The sequence below is a fragment of the Anolis carolinensis genome, unplaced genomic scaffold (genome assembly GCF_035594765.1).
Source record: "Anolis carolinensis isolate JA03-04 unplaced genomic scaffold, rAnoCar3.1.pri scaffold_11, whole genome shotgun sequence".
In the NCBI taxonomy this organism is placed as follows: domain Eukaryota; kingdom Metazoa; phylum Chordata; class Lepidosauria; order Squamata; family Dactyloidae; genus Anolis; species Anolis carolinensis.
Genome location: NW_026943822.1, coordinates 3,114,518 through 3,132,292, shown reverse-complemented (window position 1 = coordinate 3,132,292; position 17,775 = coordinate 3,114,518). Strand labels below are relative to the sequence as shown.

Here is a 17,775-nt window from a genome sequence, read left to right as displayed (position 1 = left end):
GTCCCCTGGGCTGAGTAGGTTGCTAGGAGACTAAGTGGGCGGAGCTTAGCCTTCTAACTGGCAGCAATTGGATAAAAACTATTATTCCTCCCCCTCTAATTAGGACTTTATTTTTCTTTTCTTTTTGTTGTATCATCCTAGAGGCGTGGATGATGGGTTGTGTTGTCTATTTTCGAGGTTGTGGGGTGTTTAGTTTTGTGGTATTGGCGGTCGCCAGGATTCCATCACTCTTTTATATATATAGATTGTGTTGCATGGTCTTGCGCTTGTTGTGTTGCATGGTCTTGCGCTTGTTGTGTGAAGAAGTGTATAATTGTATTTTGTTTATAGATGATATGTGTATTTGATTTTGGTTAAACAGCCAGGTTTGGCTAAGTTTAAAATGGTGAGTATTTCAGTTGACCATATGTACGGGGGAAGGTAGCCATCTTAGAATGCTAGAACAGGTTACCATAGCAACAGGGGCGGAGCCAACCGCCTCTTGGAAAGAAAAAGGGGAATGTTTTAAAACCCAGCAGTTGATGATTCTCTAGTCATAGAGAAGGATCTGATTCTTGTGTGGAGAATCAGGCTGGCTTAAATAGAAAGATTTGAGTCAGATTTAGGTTAGACCAGACTAGGCAAGTTAGGTGATTTGTGATTTGTCTAGGGTCTTTTATAGAGCCTGTGGATTAGGGAGAATTAATCCCAGGGGATCCAGTAGGATCAGGGTTTAGTGTAATCCAGAGAAAGAAGTATTTTTGAAAGTTTAACCACCTCATAACCGTTGTAACCATTAAGCGAAGTGCCTTTACCAAGCTATCTGAAACCATCAAGCTCTGTACCTGCAATAAACTTGTTTTGATTTTATTCTAAATAAGCCTCTGTCATACTCTCATATTAAGTTAAGTAACATCAACACCTGAAGTGGAACAAATAGAGAAAGCTTATAAGAACCAGTACCATCTGCCTGACGTCTCCATTGGTGGCAGCGAAGAAGAAGATAATCAAACAAATAATTAATTAACATCATCTCTTATAAAACATCTTTATTAAGTAGTGGTATCTGTGTGTGTGTGTGGGATCAAAAAAGGGTTCCATCACTGACACACATTCCTGTCAGACACCTCACCTCTGTACAATATTGGTGGCAAAGCTGAGGGATTCTGAAAGGATTCCATTCCCTGTCACCTCAGCATCTCTACATTAATTGGTGGCAGCGGTGGGATTCAAAGAGGGATTCCATCCTCGGCCACATAAGCTCCTCACATTAATTGGTGGCAGCGGTGGGATCAAGAGGGATTCCATTCTCTGCCACATCAGATCTCTACACATGGTCTTGCGCTGTACCTTGGCCAAGCTCTGGAAGAACCCAATGGCATCTTAGCGGCAGGCAGGCATTGAGAGGACTCTTGCCCAACTGTTCTTACCTCATTTTCATAGATCAAGATCTGGGATTGACACAGCTGGATATAACGCTCTTTCCAAAGACTCAGAAGGCCACCACTGCTCTTTTTGATCCAGCCAGCTTTGTACGTCTTGGTGGGACATTTTGGCTTCTCAGCAGCCTCCTCCTTCACTCCCTACAGAAGGTGAAAAGAGGAGAAAGTCTGCCATGAGAAACTCACATTCCGACACCTGTAATGCCCTGGATTATGTAAGTAGATGCCGTCTCTTTATTTACCGTACGTTCAAATGTCGTGGGCTGAAAAAAAAGGTCACACATTGACTAAGTGGCCACTTTCTCATTGCCAAAAAAGGAAGAAATGCAGCACTTGAAAGAGGAAGCTGATTTGTATCATACAGACACGAAATGAGAAATAATGACTGTACTATCATTTCGGCAGAAATGCAGTACAGTGTTGAAAAAATATACCTGAATATAAGCTGAGGCACCTAATTTTACCACAAAAAAACTGGGATAACTTATTGATTCGAGTATAAGCCGAGGGTGGGAAATGCAGCAGCTACGGGTAAATTTCAAAATAAAAATAGATACTGTATTATCATTTCGGGAGAAGAATATGGAAGAATATACCGTATATACTCAAGTATAAGACGACCCGAATATAAGCCGAGGCACCTAATTTTACCACAAAAAAACTGGGATAACTTATTGATTCGAGTATAAGCCGAGGGTGGGAAATGCAGCAGCTACGGGTAAATTTCAAAATAAAAATAGATACTGTATTATCATTTCGGGAGAAGAATATGGAAGAATATACCGTATATACTCAAGTATAAGACGACCCGAATATAAGCCGAGGCACCTAATTTTACCACAAAAAAACTGGGATAACTTATTGATTCGAGTATAAGCCGAGGGTGGGAAATGCAGCAGCTATGGGTAAATTTCAAAATAAAAATAGATACTGTATTATCATTTCGGGAGAAGAATATGGAAGAATATACCGTATATACTCAAGTATAAGACGACCCGAATATAAGCCGAGGCACCTAATTTTACCACAAAAAAACTGGGATAACTTATTGATTCGAGTATAAGCCGAGGGTGGGAAATGCAGCAGCTACGGGTAAATTTCAAAATAAAAATAGATACTGTATTATCATTTCGGGAGAAGAATATGGAAGAATATACCGTATATACTCAAGTATAAGACGACCCGAATATAAGCCGAGGCACCTAATTTTACCACAAAAAAACTGGGATAACTTATTGATTCGAGTATAAGCCGAGGGTGGGAAATGCAGCAGCTATGGGTAAATTTCAAAATAAAAATAGATACTGTATTATCATTTCGGGAGAAGAATATGGAAGAATATACCGTATATACTCAAGTATAAGACGACCCGAATATAAGCCGAGGCACCTAATTTTACCACAAAAAAACTGGGATAACTTATTGATTCGAGTATAAGCCGAGGGTGGGAAATGCAGCAGCTACGGGTAAATTTCAAAATAAAAATAGATACTGTATTATCATTTCGGGAGAAGAATATGGAAGAATATACCGTATATACTCAAGTATAAGACGACCCGAATATAAGCCGAGGCACCTAATTTTACCACAAAAAAACTGGGATAACTTATTGATTCGAGTATAAGCCGAGGGTGGGAAATGCAGCAGCTATGGGTAAATTTCAAAATAAAAATAGATACTGTATTATCATTTCGGGAGAAGAATATGGAAGAATATACCGTATATACTCAAGTATAAGACGACCCGAATATAAGCCGAGGCACCTAATTTTACCACAAAAAAACTGGGATAACTTATTGATTCGAGTATAAGCCGAGGGTGGGAAATGCAGCAGCTATGGGTAAATTTCAAAATAAAAATAGATACTGTATTATCATTTCGGGAGAAGAATATGGAAGAATATACCGTATATACTCAAGTATAAGACGACCCGAATATAAGCCGAGGCACCTAATTTTACCACAAAAAAACTGGGATAACTTATTGATTCGAGTATAAGCCGAGGGTGGGAAATGCAGCAGCTACGGGTAAATTTCAAAATAAAAATAGATACTGTATTATCATTTCGGGAGAAGAATATGGAAGAATATACCGTATATACTCAAGTATAAGACGACCCGAATATAAGCCGAGGCACCTAATTTTACCACAAAAAAACTGGGATAACTTATTGATTCGAGTATAAGCCGAGGGTGGGAAATGCAGCAGCTATGGGTAAATTTCAAAATAAAAATAGATACTGTATTATCATTTCGGGAGAAGAATATGGAAGAATATACCGTATATACTCAAGTATAAGACGACCCGAATATAAGCCGAGGCACCTAATTTTACCACAAAAAAACTGGGATAACTTATTGATTCGAGTATAAGCCGAGGGTGGGAAATGCAGCAGCTATGGGTAAATTTCAAAATAAAAATAGATACTGTATTATCATTTCGGGAGAAGAATATGGAAGAATATACCGTATATACTCAAGTATAAGACGACCCGAATATAAGCCGAGGCACCTAATTTTACCACAAAAAAACTGGGATAACTTATTGATTCGAGTATAAGCCGAGGGTGGGAAATGCAGCAGCTACGGGTAAATTTCAAAATAAAAATAGATACTGTATTATCATTTCGGGAGAAGAATATGGAAGAATATACCGTATATACTCAAGTATAAGACGACCCGAATATAAGCCGAGGCACCTAATTTTACCACAAAAAAACTGGGATAACTTATTGATTCGAGTATAAGCCGAGGGTGGGAAATGCAGCAGCTATGGGTAAATTTCAAAATAAAAATAGATACTGTATTATCATTTCGGGAGAAGAATATGGAAGAATATACCGTATATACTCAAGTATAAGACGACCCGAATATAAGCCGAGGCACCTAATTTTACCACAAAAAAACTGGGATAACTTATTGATTCGAGTATAAGCCGAGGGTGGGAAATGCAGCAGCTATGGGTAAATTTCAAAATAAAAATAGATACTGTATTATCATTTCGGGAGAAGAATATGGAAGAATATACCGTATATACTCAAGTATAAGACGACCCGAATATAAGCCGAGGCACCTAATTTTACCACAAAAAAACTGGGATAACTTATTGATTCGAGTATAAGCCGAGGGTGGGAAATGCAGCAGCTACGGGTAAATTTCAAAATAAAAATAGATACTGTATTATCATTTCGGGAGAAGAATATGGAAGAATATACCGTATATACTCAAGTATAAGACGACCCGAATATAAGCCGAGGCACCTAATTTTACCACAAAAAAACTGGGATAACTTATTGATTCGAGTATAAGCCGAGGGTGGGAAATGCAGCAGCTATGGGTAAATTTCAAAATAAAAATAGATACTGTATTATCATTTCGGGAGAAGAATATGGAAGAATATACCGTATATACTCAAGTATAAGACGACCCGAATATAAGCCGAGGCACCTAATTTTACCACAAAAAAACTGGGATAACTTATTGATTCGAGTATAAGCCGAGGGTGGGAAATGCAGCAGCTATGGGTAAATTTCAAAATAAAAATAGATACTGTATTATCATTTCGGGAGAAGAATATGGAAGAATATACCGTATATACTCAAGTATAAGACGACCCGAATATAAGCCGAGGCACCTAATTTTACCACAAAAAAACTGGGATAACTTATTGATTCGAGTATAAGCCGAGGGTGGGAAATGCAGCAGCTACGGGTAAATTTCAAAATAAAAATAGATACTGTATTATCATTTCGGGAGAAGAATATGGAAGAATATACCGTATATACTCAAGTATAAGACGACCCGAATATAAGCCGAGGCACCTAATTTTACCACAAAAAAACTGGGATAACTTATTGATTCGAGTATAAGCCGAGGGTGGGAAATGCAGCAGCTATGGGTAAATTTCAAAATAAAAATAGATACTGTATTATCATTTCGGGAGAAGAATATGGAAGAATATACCGTATATACTCAAGTATAAGACGACCCGAATATAAGCCGAGGCACCTAATTTTACCACAAAAAAACTGGGATAACTTATTGATTCGAGTATAAGCCGAGGGTGGGAAATGCAGCAGCTACGGGTAAATTTCAAAATAAAAATAGATACTGTATTATCATTTCGGGAGAAGAATATGGAAGAATATACCGTATATACTCAAGTATAAGACGACCCGAATATAAGCCGAGGCACCTAATTTTACCACAAAAAAACTGGGATAACTTATTGATTCGAGTATAAGCCGAGGGTGGGAAATGCAGCAGCTATGGGTAAATTTCAAAATAAAAATAGATACTGTATTATCATTTCGGGAGAAGAATATGGAAGAATATACCGTATATACTCAAGTATAAGACGACCCGAATATAAGCCGAGGCACCTAATTTTACCACAAAAAAACTGGGATAACTTATTGATTCGAGTATAAGCCGAGGGTGGGAAATGCAGCAGCTACGGGTAAATTTCAAAATAAAAATAGATACTGTATTATCATTTCGGGAGAAGAATATGGAAGAATATACCGTATATACTCAAGTATAAGACGACCCGAATATAAGCCGAGGCACCTAATTTTACCACAAAAAAACTGGGATAACTTATTGATTCGAGTATAAGCCGAGGGTGGGAAATGCAGCAGCTACGGGTAAATTTCAAAATAAAAATAGATACTGTATTATCATTTCGGGAGAAGAATATGGAAGAATATACCGTATATACTCAAGTATAAGACGACCCGAATATAAGCCGAGGCACCTAATTTTACCACAAAAAAACTGGGATAACTTATTGATTCGAGTATAAGCCGAGGGTGGGAAATGCAGCAGCTATGGGTAAATTTCAAAATAAAAATAGATACTGTATTATCATTTCGGGAGAAGAATATGGAAGAATATACCGTATATACTCAAGTATAAGACGACCCGAATATAAGCCGAGGCACCTAATTTTACCACAAAAAAACTGGGATAACTTATTGATTCGAGTATAAGCCGAGGGTGGGAAATGCAGCAGCTATGGGTAAATTTCAAAATAAAAATAGATACTGTATTATCATTTCGGGAGAAGAATAAGGAAGAATATACCGTATAAACTCAAGTATAAGACGACCCGAATATAAGCCAAGGCACCTAATTTTACCACAAAAAACTGCGATAACTTATTGATTCGAGTATAAGCCGAGGGTGGGAAATGCAGCAACTATGGGTAAATTTCAAAATAAAAATAGATACAGTAGAGTCTCACTTATCCAATATAAACGGGCCGGCAGAACGTTGGATAAGTGAATATGTTGGATAATAAGGAGGGATTAAGGAGAAGCCTATTAAACATCAAATTAGGTTATGATTTAACAAATTAAGCACCAAAACATCATGTTAAACAACAAATTTGACAGAAAAAGTAGTTCAATAGGCAGTAATGTTATGTTGTAATTAATGTATTTACGAATTTAGCACCAAAATATCACGATGTATTGAAAACATTGACTACAAAAATGCGTTGGATAATCCAGAACGTTGGATAAGCGAGTGTTGGATAAGTGAGACTCTACTGTATTTACCGTATTTCAAAGAAAAACAACAAACTAGCTCTATAAGTGGAAAAGTAGGGGCAACAAAATTAATATGGTATCTACAATAACCTAATAATATTAATAATAATAATAATAATAATAATAATAATAATAATAATAATAATAATACATCACACAGTCCTAGACACTTGGGAAGTGTTCGACTTGTGATTTTGTGATACGAAATCCAGCATATCTATCTTGTTTGCTGTGTCATAATAAAATAATAATAATAATAACCATAATACTGTAATAATAATAAACTTCATTTGGATCCCACCCTATCTAAACTGGATTATATGAGTGCAGCTACCTAAACTCCACAGCTTGATGTAAACTTATTATTATTATTATTATTATTATTATTATTATTATTATTATTATTATTAAGTGTGAACTCCAGCTGGAGTAGGAACAATAAGACAGATGTTCATATGATTTATTTCTGGAAACCTTGTAAAGCTGTTTAGGTCAAGTCCTTATCTTTAATCATATTCAGGTGTATTTGAAAACATTCGTTAATTAAACTTCCTTCGATTCAAAGCATTGTGTGTGTGTGGAGGATGTTGAGGCGTTCTCAACTTAGTTTAGATATATTTGTATCAAAAATTTGTTGTTGTTTTTTAAGATTCCAGGAAGTTGTGTCTTGTTAAGTGTCACCACTTCCTGTAAGTTTTAGCTCTTGTGCAAAAATAAACATCGTTCGCCTTGCTGATCAAGGCAACTTTGTATTACAACTTTGAAAAAATACAGATGTTTTTATATTATGTATTATTTTTAACAGTTGGCAAACTTGAGTAACATAAGAGTGCTGTGATGCCTCAACAAACTACAACTCTTAAGTTTTCATAGCATTGTGCCATGGCAGGTAAAGTGGTATCAAACTGCATTAATTCTATTGTGTAGATTCTAGTAGGCCATAGACTAAATCCTTAGTCCCCACTAGTAGACTCAAGCTCCATCTACACTGCCATATAAAATCCAGATTATCTGATTTGAACAGGATTATATGTCATATAATCCAGTTTAAAGCAGATAATGTGGAATATTTGATTTGATAATCTGGATTATATGACAGTGTAGATGCATATAATCCAGTCTAAAACAGATAATGTGGATTATCCGATTTGAGAATCTGGATTATATGACAGTGTAGACGGCGACGCATATAATCCAGTTTAAAGCAGATAATGTGGAATATTTGATTTGAGAATCTGGATTATATGACAGTGTAGATGCATATAATCCAGTGTAAAGCAGATAATGTGGAATATTTGATTTGATCATCTGGATTATATGACAGTGTAGACGCATATAATCCAGTTCAAAGCAGATAATGTGGAATATCTGATTTGATAATTTGGATTATATGACAGCATAGGCTCACATAATCCAGTTTAAAGCAGATAATGTGGATTATCCGATTTGAGAATCTGGATTATATGACAGTGTAGACGCATATAATCCAGTGTAAAGCAGATAATGTGGAATATTTGATTTGATCATCTGGATTATATGACAGTGTAGACGCATATTGTGATGAACCATGGGCCTTGTAGTCCTGCTCAGGACATTGTAATTCCTGATGAAGATGAAAACTTGGGTTTTTTACCTTCCCAGTCTGAACTGGATTCCTCTCAGCCAGATCTTTCCCAGGCAGATCTGGGAACCTTGCACCTGCAAGAAAGTTGTGCCCCAGAAGTATGTCAAACAACCCCAGAGCCTACTTCTCCCGTGTTCTTGCGCCGGGAGTTTTGTAAACAACAGAGAAGTTTGGATTCAGCTTCGCGCAGGAGTGCGAGGATAGCAGCTAAGAATGTTGCCAATTAACACTGGTTCTCGTGAGAATCTTTAAGGAGTTTAACATCTGGTCTCAGAGTTTAGCTTTCGTTTCTGATTCCCAGAGAACCGCTTTGGTGAGAAAGTTGGACTCTATATAGGTGTTTTGCCCGCGTAGCAACTTCGCGGAGTCAATTCGTCAGCCTACGGAGCGAGTCGTGTCTGGACAGCGCGTTCCGATTCAAGCCTCGCTCTTGCTCAAGCCTTGCCTTGCTATCCAGCCTTCGCCTTGCTTCCCAGCCTTGTTTACCTGCGGACCTTGCCTTGTTTCCCAGGACTAATCCTTGCCTTGTTTCACGGATTTTACCAAGTTATTCCACGGACCTTGTTCTTGTTCTTAGTTACCTTGTTCCACGTTCAAGCCTTGTTTCAAGTATCAAGTTATTTCCTAGCCACGCTCAAGTTTTATGGACTAAAGGACCTTGTCATCTCCCCTCACTTTGCTTGGCAAGGTGAGTGTTTCGGTTATTGGATTACAACTTTGGACCTTAATATTTCATATTGGACATTATTTCCTTGGACTAATTTTGACCTTTCCTGAAAGGTCTGCTTCTGGACTATATTTTACATTTGCTTTTACTAACTTTATATATTTCCTTAATAAAGATATTAGATAGATTCTGGCTTCTGCGTATGGTTATTGGTGCTCTGTAGCCTGGGTCGTGACAGTTTGACTCCGCCACCCTAAGCACCAATTAACCTTGGCCAGAATGTCTACCGGAACCGTACCCGGTGGGCAGCCACTGAGCTACACCATCAGCAAGGACGAAGTGGATCGCATCCGCGACAGACTCAACGCCCAGGATGGAGAAATAAAGGGCTTGCGGGAGCGCGGAATCCGCCTCCCGGCCATGGCGTTGCCTACCAAGTTTACTGGAGAAGCTTCCAAGGTTCATGTTTTCCGTCGCCAATGTCAAGCTTATCTAGAGGCCCGTGATGCCGAGTTTCCCCAAGAAGACATCAAAGTGGCATGGGTTTACAGTCTTCTAGACGGGCCAGCGGCCAACTGGGCGACGGCACTGTTCGACCAAGCCTCTCCACACCTAAGATCAGCGCAACATTTCTTGGACCACCTCAAGGAGACTTGGGGAATCGAGGACAATTTGGAGGCAGCCGGCCACAAACTCCGTCGCCTTTTCCAAGGAGACAGACCTATGTCTCAGTATATAGCCGAGTTCCGAGTGCTGGCCCACAACACCGGCTGGAACGATGTAGCCCTCAGAGGACAATTCCGGGAGGGTCTCAACATTGAAATGCTGGAAGAAATCTCCAAGGTGGATCCTCCCCAGACCCTCGAGGCACTCATTGATCAATGTTTACGGGCTGAAGTCATGATTGCCAACAGGAAACAGTGGGTTCGAGGCCAGGGCAGTAGAGCCGGGGCAAAACCCCCCGCTCCCGCCAGCGTTCAGCCACGTCCAGTGTGGAGACCCCCACCGCCAACCCCATACCCCAGAGGAGGCGAGGAGGTGCCGATGCAGTTGGGCAATGTGCGTCCCAGACTAGATGCCGCCGAGAAGGCCCGTCGTCAACGCTTAAACCTCTGTTGGTATTGCGGGAACGGGGGCCACTTCGCCAGAGAGTGCCCAGCCAAGGGGAAGCCTGCCGCCCGGCTTGCGGCGGCGTCCTCCACGGAGACGAAGACGTCTGAGCCGACTGGCACACAGCCGGCGGGGGAAGCCAACGACCGGGTGTAGAGAGGCTCGCCAACCCGGTCAAAAAATCCATTCAAGAGCCGCCAACCGGGGTCCTGTTCCTTCTCGTGGTCACATTATGGTCAGCAAAAAGGGGACCCGTCATGATCCACGCCATGATAGACTCTGGAGCTACCAACAACTTCATTGATAGAGAGTATGCCGACTCTCTGGGATTACAATATCATGATTTCAAGAATGCCCGTGTGGTGCAAGCCATAGACGGCCGCCCCCTCAAGACGGGCCCCGTAAGTCAATGGTCGGAACCCACCAGGATGTGGATAAGAGAACATATGGAAGAGATTTCCTTCTTTGTTACCGAGGTTCCCCATTTCCCTGTGATTTTGGGAATTCCATGGCTGACTCTCCACGACCCTAACATCTCCTGGTCCAACAGAGAACTGCAGTTTGCTTCACCGTACTGCCAAAACCATTGCCTCGTAGCCAAGGTATGCCATGCCACAGACACCGAGCCCATCATCACCTTGCCAAAGAAGTACTCCGAGTATTGGGATGTATTCAATGAGAAAGAAGCCGAGAAATTACCCCCACATAGACCTTATGACTGTGCCATTGACTTGGTGGAGGGGGCCCCGATCCCGCGAGGGCATCTCTACTCCCTGACTGAACCAGAGCAAGAAGCTCTCAGGGAATTCCTAGAGACAAACCTTCGCAAGGGATTCATCAGACCCTCTCAATCCCCAGCCGCCTCTCCAGTGATGTTTGTGAAGAAGAAGTCAGGGGAACTACGATTGGTGGTGGACTACAGAGCATTGAACAATATCACCAAGCGGAACAGCTATCCCCTGCCCTTAATCTCGGATCTACTGGATCGGCTTCGAGGAGCCAAGGTTTACACCAAGCTGGATCTTCGGGGGGCTTACAACTTAGTTCGCATCAGGGAAGGGGACGAGTGGAAGACCGCCTTCCAGACCAAATTCGGATTATTCGAGTCCCGAGTTATGAATTTCGGTTTATGCGGAGCCCCCGCAACGTTCCAGCATTTTGTCAATGACATTTTTCAGGACTATCTGGACAGGTTCTTGATAATCTACCTGGACGATTTTTTGGTGTTTTCTAGATCACAATCAGAACATGAGAACCACGTCAAAATGGTGTTACAACGATTGCGGGATCATGGACTTTATGCCAAACTGGAAAAATGCGCCTTTGATCTACAAGAGGTAGATTTCCTTGGTTACCGCATCTCGCCTTTAGGGCTCTCCATGGATCCAGCCAAGGTTTCAGCAGTATTGGAATGGCGGGCGCCAACTAACAAGAAAGAGGTGCAGCGTTTCTTGGGGTTCGCGAATTATTACCGCAAGTTCATTCCAGATTTTGCCCACTGGTCTGACCCAATCACTAGCTGCATCCGTGGAAAACAGCCCTTCCGCTGGACTGATCAAGCAGAGAAAGGGTTCCAGCAACTAAAGAAATTATTCACGTCCCAGCCAATTCTACAGCACCCAGATCCTGGAACCCCTTTTGTTGTGCAAGCGGACGCCTCGGATGTGGCAATTGGGGCTGTACTCTTACAACCGGTGGGAGACCACCTTCATCCCTGTGCCTTTTACTCCCGTCAACTAACCACACCAGAGAAAAATTATACCATTTGGGAAAAAGAACTACTGGCCATAAAGGCAGCTTTTGAAACTTGGAGACATTGGCTAGAAGGGGCCAAATTTCCCATTGAAGTCCACACTGATCATCGTAATCTAGAACACCTAAGAACTGCCCGCAAACTAAACCAGAGGCAGCAACGTTGGGCTTTATTCTTTGAACGTTTCAACTTCCAGATCCATTATGTGACCCCAGCCCAAACCAAGCAAGCAGACGCCCTGTCACGTAAACCGGAATACGCTGCAGGACGCAAGGAGACCTTTGAATCCCAACTGCTACAACCCGAGAACTTTGCCACGCTCACGGTGGGGAACACCAAATCCATTCCCATTGGTTCAACTTCCCCTACTCCAGGACCCATCTGTGCTCAAGAAATCAGGGCTAGTCAGCAAGCAGATGCCTGGGCGCAGGACCAACTTCGCCAAGGTCTGCATTTTCCCTTTTCGCTTAAAGATGGGCTGCTCTGCTATAGAAATCATGTTTATATCCCACCCGGACCGGGCAGGGAAAAAGCGCTTCGCCTGTGTCATGACTGCAAACCAGCAGGACACTTCGGACTATTTAAAACTACGCATTTGATCCTAAGGGATTTTTGGTGGCCCAAGATCCGCAAGGATGTAGAAAAATATGTCAACACCTGCCCAGTATGCCAGCGCTCCAAGATACGAAGGGAAAAGCCCTCAGGGCTTTTACACCCCCTTCCTACCCCATCTCGCCCATGGGAAATAATTTCCGCGGATTTCATCACTGACCTACCACCTTCCTGTGGATTCACCACGATCTTAGTGGTGGTGGACCTTTTCACCAAGTTAGCCCATTTCATTCCCTGCGAAGGCCTCCCCACGGCCAAAGAAACTGCGGATCTATTTCTTCAGCATGTTTTCAGACTACATGGATTGCCCAAGAGTTTAGTCACAGACCGTGGATCTCAATTCACCTCTCGTTTTTGGAAGGCACTACAAAAACTACTGGGCATAGACTCTCGCTTATCTTCAGCTCATCATCCCCAAACAGATGGGCAAACGGAGCGCACCAATGCCACTTTGGAGCAGTATCTTCGCTGTTATGTAAACTACCAACAGGACAATTGGGCTTCTTTGTTACCACTGTCTGAGTTTGCCTACAATAATGGAGTTCAAGCTTCTACAAAAGAAACGCCGTTCTTTGCAAACTACGGCTTCCATCCACGTTTCTTTCCCCCTGTCATTGAAACTTCAGAAGTTCCCGCAGCAGAGGATTGGCTGCAGGAACTCACAGCGGTGCAACAACTTTTGCTCCAGCAACTGGACCAAGCCAAAGAGGACTATAAACGCCACGCTGACAAACACCGCCAGCCGGGCCCTGAAATCAAGGTAGGAGATCGGGTTTTTCTGTCCACTCGCTTTCTGCCCTCCCACCGCCCTTGCCGGAAGTTAGATGCCCGTTTCATCGGCCCCTATCCAGTGGTGGCGCAATTAAACCCCGTGACTTTCAAACTCCAACTTCCGCGTTCAATGCGCATCCACCCAGTGTTTCACCGTTCCCTGCTCCTTCCGGCGGATGGTGTGCGTCCTGATACAGACCAACCGGCCCCCCCTCCTGTTTTGATGAATGGGGAGGAGGAGTTCGAGGTTGAGGACATTTTGGATTCTCGCTTTCATCGCCGCCGCCTACAATATCTCATTGACTGGGTGGGTTTTGGGCCTGAGGAACGCTCTTGGGAAGACGCCTCCACAGTCCATGCTCCTGATCTAACCCGTCGCTTTCATCTGACCTATCCCACCAAACCGCGACCTCGCGCCTCGGGGAGAGGATCCCAGTTTGGGAGGGGCCCTGAGGAGGGGGATAGTGTGATGAACCATGGGCCTTGTAGTCCTGCTCAGGACATTGTAATTCCTGATGAAGATGAAAACTTGGGTTTTTTACCTTCCCAGTCTGAACTGGATTCCTCTCAGCCAGATCTTTCCCAGGCAGATCTGGGAACCTTGCACCTGCAAGAAAGTTGTGCCCCAGAAGTATGTCAAACAACCCCAGAGCCTACTTCTCCCGTGTTCTTGCGCCGGGAGTTTTGTAAACAACAGAGAAGTTTGGATTCAGCTTCGCGCAGGAGTGCGAGGATAGCAGCTAAGAATGTTGCCAATTAACACTGGTTCTCGTGAGAATCTTTAAGGAGTTTAACATCTGGTCTCAGAGTTTAGCTTTCGTTTCTGATTCCCAGAGAACCGCTTTGGTGAGAAAGTTGGACTCTATATAGGTGTTTTGCCCGCGTAGCAACTTCGCGGAGTCAATTCGTCAGCCTACGGAGCGAGTCGTGTCTGGACAGCGCGTTCCGATTCAAGCCTCGCTCTTGCTCAAGCCTTGCCTTGCTATCCAGCCTTCGCCTTGCTTCCCAGCCTTGTTTACCTGCGGACCTTGCCTTGTTTCCCAGGACTAATCCTTGCCTTGTTTCACGGATTTTACCAAGTTATTCCACGGACCTTGTTCTTGTTCTTAGTTACCTTGTTCCACGTTCAAGCCTTGTTTCAAGTATCAAGTTATTTCCTAGCCACGCTCAAGTTTTATGGACTAAAGGACCTTGTCATCTCCCCTCACTTTGCTTGGCAAGGTGAGTGTTTCGGTTATTGGATTACAACTTTGGACCTTAATATTTCATATTGGACATTATTTCCTTGGACTAATTTTGACCTTTCCTGAAAGGTCTGCTTCTGGACTATATTTTACATTTGCTTTTACTAACTTTATATATTTCCTTAATAAAGATATTAGATAGATTCTGGCTTCTGCGTATGGTTATTGGTGCTCTGTAGCCTGGGTCGTGACACATATAATCCAGTTCAAAGCAGATAATGTGGAATATCTGATTTGATAATTTGGATTATATGACAGCATAGGCTCACATAATCCAGTTTAAAGCAGATAATGTGGATTATCCGATTTGAGAATCTGGATTATATGACAGTGTAGACGCATATAATCCAGTTTAAAGCAGATAATGTGGATTATCCAATTTGAGAATCTGGATTATATGACAGTGTAGACTCATGTATTATTTTCCTGTATTTAGTATTATTATTACATGTATTATTTTATTATAGAAGGAGGCTTAGAATCAAGGGTGCTTTTATATTTAAATAAAGATTTTTTTATGTTGTGGAGCACTGAAATTAGAGTGAGGCACAGGCCAGATCTACACTGCCAAATAATCCAGTTCAAAGCAGATAATCTGGATTTTACAAGGAAGCTAGATGGGGCCTTAGAACTGGAAAAATATGGTATATGTACTGCATTTGCATCAATGAGCTGTCAGCATTTAAAACGCAACTAAAGCCCATCTCTTCCAGCAAACCAAACCAGTCAACTTTGCATCATGAGTTTCAGATTTGCATTTTGATCTTTGTACCAAGCTTTCTGGTGAATGCTTTTTATAGTTACCTGTTTTGCTGTGTGTATTTTATTGAGTGTATTTTCTATTAATGTGTTTTGACCATGCTGTGTCCCGTCTCGAGCAGTGAGGAGAGGTGGGCAACAAACTATTATTATTATTATTATTATTATTATTATTATTATTATTAGCATTAACATTAACATTAACATTATAATTAATACACTTATTATAGAAATTTTGGGTTCGCATTTCAATTTGCAGGTAGGGAAAGCATGTTTTTGGATGTCAAAAACGAATGCTTCCCAAATCAAACCAGCATATGAATTACAGTAGAGTCTCACTTATCCAACATTCTGGATTATCCAACGCATTTTTGTAGTCAATGTTTTCAATACATCGTGATATTTTGGTGCTAAATTCGTAAATACAGTAATTACTACATAATCCCTCCTTATTATCCAACTTTTCACTTATCATTATATTCACTTATCCAACATTCTGCCGGCCTGTTTATGTTGGATAAGTGAGACTCTACTGTAGTAGCAACAATAATAGAAAAAATAATAAATGTAATAATATTAATAATAATAGAAAAATAAATAAATGTACCATATACAGTAGAGTCTCACTTATCCAAGCTAAACGGGCTGGCAGAAGCTTGGATAAGTGAATATCTTGGATAATAAGGAGGGATTAAGGAAAAGCCTATTAAACATCAAATTAGGGTCTGATTTTACAAATTAAGCACCAAAACTTCATGTTATACAACAAATTTGACAGAAAAAGTAGTTCAATACGCAGTAATGCTATGTAGTAATTTCTGTATTTACGAATTTAGAACCAAAATATCATGATATATTGAAAACATTGACTACAAAAATGCATTGGATAATCCAGAACGTTGGCTAAGCGAGTGTTGGATAAGTGAGACTCTACTGTAATAGAGTAAAATAATATATGTAATAATAATAATAAATACAGGAAAATAATACATGTAATAATAGAGTAGAATAAGAAATGTAATGATAATAATAAGATCAGAGTGAAATAATAAATGTATTAATAATAATAATAATAATAGAGTAAAATAAATGCCATAATAATAATAAGATCAGAGCGAAATAATAAATGTATTAATAATAATAATTGAGTAAAATAAATGCAATAATAATAATAAGATCAGAGTGAAATAATAAATGTATTAATAATAATAATAGAGTAAAATAAATGCCATAATAATAATAAGATCAGAGTGAAATAATAAATATATTAATAATAATAAAAATAGAGTAAAATAAAGGTAATACAGTAGAGTCTTACTTATCCAACACTCGCTTATCCAACGTTCTGGATTATCCAACACATTTTTGTAGTCAATGTTTTCAATACATTGTGATATGTGCTAAATTCGTAAATACAGTAATTACTACGTAGCATTACTATGTATTGAACTACTTTTTCTGTCAAATTTGTTGTATAACATGATGTTTTGGTGCTTAATTTGTAAAATCATAACGTAATTTGATGTTTAATAGGCTTTTTCCTTAATGCCTCCTTATTATCCAACATATTCACTTATCCAACGTTCTGCCGCCCCGTTTCTGTTGTATAACTGAGACTCTACTGTACATGTAATAATAAATAGAGTAGAATAAGAAATGTAATGATAATAATAAGATCAGAGTGAAATAATAAATGTATTAATAATAATAAAAATAGAGTAAAATAAATGTAATAGTAAGAACAATAATAGAGAAAAATAATAAATGTAACAATACTAATAATAACAGGAAAAAATAATAAATGTACCATATATTCTCGAGTATAAGCTGACCCAAATATAAGCCAACCAGGACCCTCACCCGAGTGTAAGCCGAGGAGGGCTTAAAAAAGGGCTGAAAAACTAGGCTTATACTCAAGTATATACAGTATGTCTAATTCTCTGTGCTCTAAATCAGGGGTCCCCAAACTTTTAAAGCAAAGGGCCGGTCTACAATCCTTCAGACTATGGAGGGGCCGAATTATCATTTAAAAAAAATACGAACAAATTCCTATGCACACTGCACATGTCTTATTTGTAGTGCAAAACAACAACAACAACAACAATGAAAGAACTATACAATATTTAAAAATGAAAACAATCTTAACCAACATAAACCTATCAGGATTTCAATGGAAAGTGTGGGCCTGCTACTGGCCAATGAGATAGTCAAGTCAATTAGGGTTGTTGTTGTTGTTGTTGTTGTTGTTGTGTGCCTTCAAGTC

At 40.4% G+C, this 17,775-nt stretch overlaps 1 protein-coding gene across 1 annotated transcript in view; it reads right to left on the bottom strand.

Annotated features, from left to right (window-relative positions):
- The window catches only part of plekho2 (pleckstrin homology domain containing O2), a 61,296-nt gene that overhangs the window by 26,711 nt on the left and 16,810 nt on the right, over positions 1-17,775 (bottom strand). The window contains exon 2 of the mRNA XM_062963038.1: positions 1,410-1,562. Within this exon, the coding sequence (XP_062819108.1) occupies positions 1,410-1,562 (153 nt within the window). The remainder of the gene's footprint in view (positions 1-1,409; positions 1,563-17,775) is intronic.